We start from the raw sequence: 6,609 nt of genomic DNA, 5'->3' as shown, positions 1-6,609 counted from the left end.
TAAATATGAAGTATATAAAAGATGAACAGATTAAAAGCCCAATTCCAGGGTCAGATAATGTGGGACAAATAGAAATCTGGTGAGAGGTTAGACCAGGTTTGTCACGGTAAACACATTTAAAAAAAATCTACAAGCAAGAAAGTTTTATCCAAACGTGATTCTGATTACCAGTTTTTAAAAAGCTTTCTTTTTTATGGTTACCAAGTAAAATTCTGGTGGTAAGCCTTTGGTTCTTTAAAAACTTGTTTTCAACTTTACTGAACCGTAATTTACACCCAAATGCATCCCTTGTAAGTGCTCAAAACCCTTTCCTTTTAGGTGTGCAGTTTGATGAGTTGACAAATGTATACACCCAAACACAATTTTTAAACCTAAGGCTAATCTAAAGGAATTTATTAAAATCAAAGATCTGAGAAAGGATAATGGTCTCCTTTTTAATTTAAAAACAATGTCCACAAAGGAATATTACTCTGCTTTGCAACACAACACAGAAAACCTACCAGTAATTAGGGTGATTAGTTTGAATTGAAAGGTGGCTGGCATTTTAAACAGGAGTAGATGAGTCACAGGCCCTAAAGAGCATCTGGTTTCAGCTACTGGCTGCACCACTTATGTGGCCTGGGGCAAATTGGGCAAATGAGCCTAAATTTGATTGTCTCAGTTTTTTCACCTGTAAATTGGGGATAATGGTAGTACCCACCTTAAAGTTCCGCTGCCAGGATTGGGAAGGTGCATGGCAAATAGTAAACCTTAGTTATTAGATCTATGTCAGCACAGTGGCTAGGCTGCTGCTACCTCTTTGAAAAGACTAACTTTATCCCAGGGCAGCAGTTCTCAAACGTTTTGGTCTCAGGACACCTGTATGCTCTTAAAAATTGAAGACCCTGAAGAGCTTTTGTTTATATAGGTTACATCTGTCAACATGTTACATTCAAAATTAAAATTTAGACATTTAGAAAAGATTTCTTTATTAAAAAAGAACAAACCTGTTACATAGTAAGAAATAATAGTTTTTGTGAAAAATAACTTTTCCAGGACAAAAAAAGTTTAGTGAGAACAGTGCATCTTTAAAATTTTTCAAATCTCTGTAATATCTGGTTATCAGAAGATAAGTAGATTCTTATCTGCCTCTGTGTTCAATCTGTTGTGATACATTATTTTGGTAGAAGTACATGAAGAAAATCCAACTTCATCCAGACACATAGATGGACAGAGGAAGAATATTTTTATTTTTTTTTTCCTTTGGCTTTGCCACCACGGGGCTTGCGGGATCTTAGTTCCCCAACCAGGGATCGATCCTGGGCCACGGCAGTGAAAGTGTGAAGTCCTAACCACTGGACTGCCAGAGAGTTCCCAGAGGAAGTGTATTTTGGTAGCATTTTCAGTGGATGTTCTTTGACAACTACACTGAAACTCGACAGGTGGTAGTTCCTCAAAGCTTAGTTATAATGCAGAATCTGAAATAATATCCAGGAACTTCTGTACCCTATTATATTAAAAATCCGTTGCTTTCTTTTATACTTTGAATGGATCTTTTACCCGTGCCATCCCATTGGTTATTTGGGAAATACAGTTCATTGAGTGATGCAAATCTTCAAATGTTGAACATTCCATTGTATAGTATAAAAAGTTACATGTGTTAGTGTCACCACTGGTCCCATCAGAAAAATCTTTAAGTATTGGGAAGCTGTCAAGCTCACTGTAGTGAATACAAGTTTTCCAAAATTCTAATTTTCAAATGAAAGCACAAAAATTTTCACTGGCCATAAATAGTAGTAGTTTTCCTTGAAGTGACAGCCTCACCTTATTCATTTTTGAGAAAATGTCTGTCAAATATATCCAAGTCTAAATGACTAATGCCACTCAATTTTTCTTTCAAGTAAAAATGGTATTCCATGAAAAAGTGGCTAGTTCATCATGCAACCCAAACAATTGTCACTCATTCATTATGCACCAGTGTGCGGCAGAAATCCTCTATGAGTACTCCCCGTTTTGTCACTCCCAACGTTGAAGTCATGTATTTAAGGGTTATGATTTAAAAAAATAATGATCTTTGTTGCTGCATCAAGGACATTTTGGAGTGATAACTAGCTTTCTTTTTCCCAACTGTGGCTACACGATGGGGTAGAACACAGTGATTTCTAGTTTAATTCATGCTGAGGTACTAGCTGTACTCCAATGTTAACACAATGAAAAAGGCAAATCATATCTTAGTGTTGTTATCTTAGTATTATTATGAAAACAGTTTAACTTGCAGCCCCTCAGAAAACCCCAAGGGTCCATGGACCATACTTTTTTTTTTTTGACTGCGCTGGGTCTTTGTTGCTGCACGCGGGCTTTCTCTTGTGGTAAGCGGGGCTACTCTTCATTGCGGTGCCGGCTTCTCATTGCGGTGGCTTCTCTTGTTGCGGAGCATGGGCTCTAGGCACACAGGCTCAGTAGTTGTGGCTCGCGGGCTCTAGAGCGCAGGCTCAGTAGTTGTGGTGCACGGGCTTAGTTGCTCTGCGGCATGTGAAATCTTCCAGGACCAGGGCTCGAACCCGTGTCCCCTGCATAGGCAGGCGGATTCTCAACCACTGCACCACCAGGGAAGTCCTCATGGACCATACTTTGAGAATCACTGTTTTAGGAAAAAGGAGACCAATTTAGGCTATGTGTGATTGTCTGTCTGTCTTTAACAGGTGTAGAGGTACAGCTTTTATACCTGCACTATATAATATGTATAGTACTAGATAATACTCTAATATATAATAGCTAATGCTTCTTCAGTACTTTACTATGTGCCAGGCACTTTTCTAAGGATGAATATATATATATATGTGTGTGTATGTGTGTGTACACTTATAAATATACACTTACATATCTCCGTCCTTTACTTTCATTGTCTCATTTATATCCACAACAGTCCTATAAGGTAGATACTTTTATTATGTCCCCATTTTAACAGAAAAGGAACCAGAAACACAGAGAGGTTGAGTGACTTGCTCAGGCTAATATCAGAACCAGGATTCAAAGCCATTCTCCAAGGCCAAGCTCTTCCTTTGTACCACTGAGTAATGAAACAAACCCCAGGAGGCACGTAGCCATTACCTGCTATGGGAGGATGGGAATAGCTAGGCGTCATCTTGAGGGAGAAGGCAGAGGCGTGGAGAAGGCGCCATTGCTGGGTATCATCTGGGTGCCCTGGCTGACCTCTGCCCTCTGCCCTTTGCCCTGGTAGGATGACATCCCGGGAGCAGCTGGTGCAGCAGGTGCTGCAGGAGCTGCAGGAGGCGGTGGAGTCCGAGGGCCTGGAGGGTCTCGTTGGTGCTGCTCTGGAGGCCAAGCAGGTCCTGTCTTCCTTCGCTCTCCCCACCGGCCGGGAGGGAGGCCCCGGCCCCCAGGTGCTGGAGGTGGACTCGGTGGCCCTGAGCCTGTACCCAGAGGACGCTCCCCGGAACATGTTGCCGCTGGTGTGCAAGGGCGAGGGCAGCCTGCTGTTCGAGGCGGCCAGCATGCTGCTGTGGGGCGACGCGGGCCTCAGCCTGGAGCTGCGGGCCCGCACGGTGGTAGAGATGCTGCTGCACCGGCACTACTACCTCCAGGGCATGATTGACTCCAAGGTGATGCTGCAGGCCGTGCGCTACTCCCTGTGCTCTGAGGAGTCCCCGGAGATGACCAGCCTGCCGTCCGCCACGCTAGAGGCCATCTTTGATGCGGACGTCAAGGCCACCTGCTTTCCTAGCAGCTTCTCCAACGTGTGGCACTTGTACGCCCTCGCCTCCGTCCTTCAGCGCAACATCTACTCCATCTACCCCTTGCGCAACCTCAAGATCCGGCCATACTTCAACCGCGTCATCCGGCCTCGCCGCTGCGACCACGTGCCCGCCACGCTGCACATCATGTGGGCCGGCCAGCCCCTCACCAGCCAGCTCTTCCGCCACCAGTACTTTGCCCCTGTGGTGGGGCTGGAGGAGGTGGAGGCTGAAAGTGCCAGCCCCGGCCTGGCCCCGACGCCCGCTGCCCTGGCCCCGCTGCCGCCGCCCGCCAAGACCCTGGAGCTGCTCAACCGGGAACCTGGCCTCAGCTACTCCCACCTCGGTGAGCGCTACAGCGTCACCAAGAGCACCTTCTACCGCTGGCGGCGGCAGTCCCAGGAGCACCGGCAGAGGGTGGCCACCCGCTTCTCGGCCAAGCACTTCCTGCAGGACAGCTTCCACCGCGGGGGTGTCGTGCCGCTGCAGCAGTTCCTCCAGAGGTTCCCCGAGATCTCCCGCTCCACCTATTACGCCTGGAAGCACGAGCTCCTGGGCTCTGGCGCCTGCCGAGCCCTGGCCCCCAAGGAGGAGCTGGCCATGGAGGAGCTGGAGAAGCTGCCGGCGGAGCAGGCTGCCAAGGGGCTGGGGTGCTCCTCGTCGGCCATGTCAAGCCCTGGAATGGTCTTAATGCAGCGGGCCAAGTTGTACCTGGAGCACTGCATCTCCCTGAATACGCTGGTACCCTATCGCTGCTTCAAACGCAGGTTCCCTGGCATCTCCCGGTCCACCTACTACAATTGGCGCCGAAAGGCTCTCCGAAGGAACCCCAGCTTCAAGCCTGCGCCAGCCCTCTCGGTAGCCGGGGCTTCCCAGCCAGCATCTGTTGGGGAAAAGGCCTTGCTCCCTTGGAAGGGTGAGGCAGGAGAAGGGGCAGGGAAAGCAACGGGTGGGGGGTCACCTGCCCCCCGGGAGTTCCTACCCCTGAGGATGCCCCTGTCCCGTTGGCAGAGGCGCCTGCGCAGGGCAGCCCGCAAGCAGGTGCTCAGTGGGCACCTCCCCTTCTGTCGCTTCCGCCTCCGCTACCCGAGCCTGTCTCCCTCCACCTTTTGGGTCTGGAAGAGTCTTGCCCGGGGCTGGCCCAGAAGTCTGTCCAAGCTCCAGATACAGGCCCCCAGCTTGGGCAAAGGGGGCATGAAGGAGGCGGAGGAGAAACGGGAGAAAGAAGCTGGCAGGAATGTGACAGCTGCCATGGTCCCACCTGCAGGGACCCTGCAGATGGCGGCTTCTCCAGGAGAGGATCCAGGGAAGGCCCAGGGAGGGCCTTCCAGAGAGGAGGCCCTGCAAGAGGGGTCCACGGCCCAGGGCCGGCCCCCCAGTGGGTCCCTGTCCAGCCACCCTGTGGTGGCAGCAGCGGCGGGTGGCAGGGACGGCCAGGTGCTGGTGATGGACATGCTCGCCACCACGAAGTTCAAGGCCCAGGCCAAGCTGTTCCTGCAGAAGCGCTTCCAGTCCAAGAGCTTCCCCTCCTACAAGGAGTTCAGTGCCCTCTTCCCCCTCACCGCCCGCTCTACCTACTACATGTGGAAGCGTGCCCTCTACGATGGCCTCACCCTGGTGGATGGCTGACGGGGAGGTATGAAAGGGGCTGGGAGGAAGGAGGACCACTTTGGAGAAGGTCAGAGACCTGAGTTGCCACCCCCCCCCCCCCCCCCCCCCCCCGGCTTGGCCAGGATCCCTTTTGCTCTCACAGCATCAACCCTGAATCCAAGGGCAGCTTCGTGTTGTTTCCCAGCTCCAGGGCAGAGAGAGCCAGAGATCAGCCATCTGGCCCCCTGCAGAGAGCTACAGGACCGGAGATATTCTCTTCAGTTGTTTACCATTCTTATTTTTATTATTGTGTCTTGGTTTTAGTCTTTTGTTTTGATTTAAGTGCATTGGCTGGGCCCCCTTGCTGGTATCGGAAGCTGTATGTATGTGGGGACCCGAAGCGGGGTTGGTTAGCTAAAGCTGCTTTCAGCTTTTCCCGGGGACAAAAGGAGTATTGTAGCATGGCCGTCTGTCCCATTGGGAAGAATATATGTCTTCAGTTCCTTTTGGGGGTTGGCACGCCCCTTACTCAAATGTGTTTCCCAGAGGAACATTAAGAGATCAGATGTGGAGCAGGTCATGGCTTCTGCCTGGTGCCCCTAAGGGAGAGGGTGCCAGGCTCAGTGTGAGCAGAAGCAGGGATGTAGAGAAAGAATCAAAGTTGGCCTCTAGGGGACCACTGAAGGCTGGCCTGTCCATTGTGAGGAGTGTGGTAAAGGACTCAGGGAGAGGGCCTTGGGTCTCTACTTGCTGCTGCTTGGTGCATCTGCTGTGGACCCCGCAGTCCTCGGCCAGCCCGGCTGGCTCTTGGGGACCCCAGTTTTTCTGTTGAGCTCCTCCTCAGAGCCTGTGCCCCATCTCCAGTGAGAGACCACACTGTGGCCAGGCAGGCAAGAGACTGAATTTTCATTGTCCAAGGGTGAAGTTGGAAAACCAAAGAAATAAAGTGATGTGGTGATCACAGCCCTTGGTCTCTGGTATTTGTTTTGTCCTATGTGACTGCCTGTTCCCACGTTCCCTTTTGGTTTAAGGAGCTGAGAATGACCATTTCTCTCCCTTGATGTTCCCAGGTCCAGGACTTGGAGGATGGAGGGGATTACTCTGGGGTTTCTGCTTAGAACTGGTTATTGACCTTGGGTGTTCTTCCCGCTGGGGGCAGGGCTATGGCTGCCTGGAAAGATACTTCCCAACAATGGGAGAAAACTGGCCAACTCAGTGTGCTCAGAGGCCAGGCCAGCATGAGGGTCAAGTCTGTGTCAGGCTTCTATTTAGTCCTTGCGATGCA

General features: G+C 50.6%; 1 protein-coding gene across 1 annotated transcript; it reads left to right on the top strand.

The window, feature by feature from the left end:
- The first annotated feature begins 3,221 nt into the window (after window positions 1–3,221).
- On the top strand, window positions 3,222–5,363 carry VRTN (vertebrae development associated). Its single transcript, XM_068561348.1, has one exon. It carries the CDS (start codon window positions 3,222–3,224, stop codon window positions 5,361–5,363), a length of 2,142 nt encoding a protein of 713 aa, XP_068417449.1.
- The last annotated feature ends 1,246 nt before the right edge of the window (window positions 5,364–6,609 follow it).

Source organism: Eschrichtius robustus, chromosome 1 (assembly GCF_028021215.1).
Source record: "Eschrichtius robustus isolate mEscRob2 chromosome 1, mEscRob2.pri, whole genome shotgun sequence".
Lineage (NCBI taxonomy): Eukaryota > Metazoa > Chordata > Mammalia > Artiodactyla > Eschrichtiidae > Eschrichtius > Eschrichtius robustus.
Note: the sequence above shows the minus strand (reverse complement) of the source record. Positions and strands in the feature narration are given on the sequence as shown.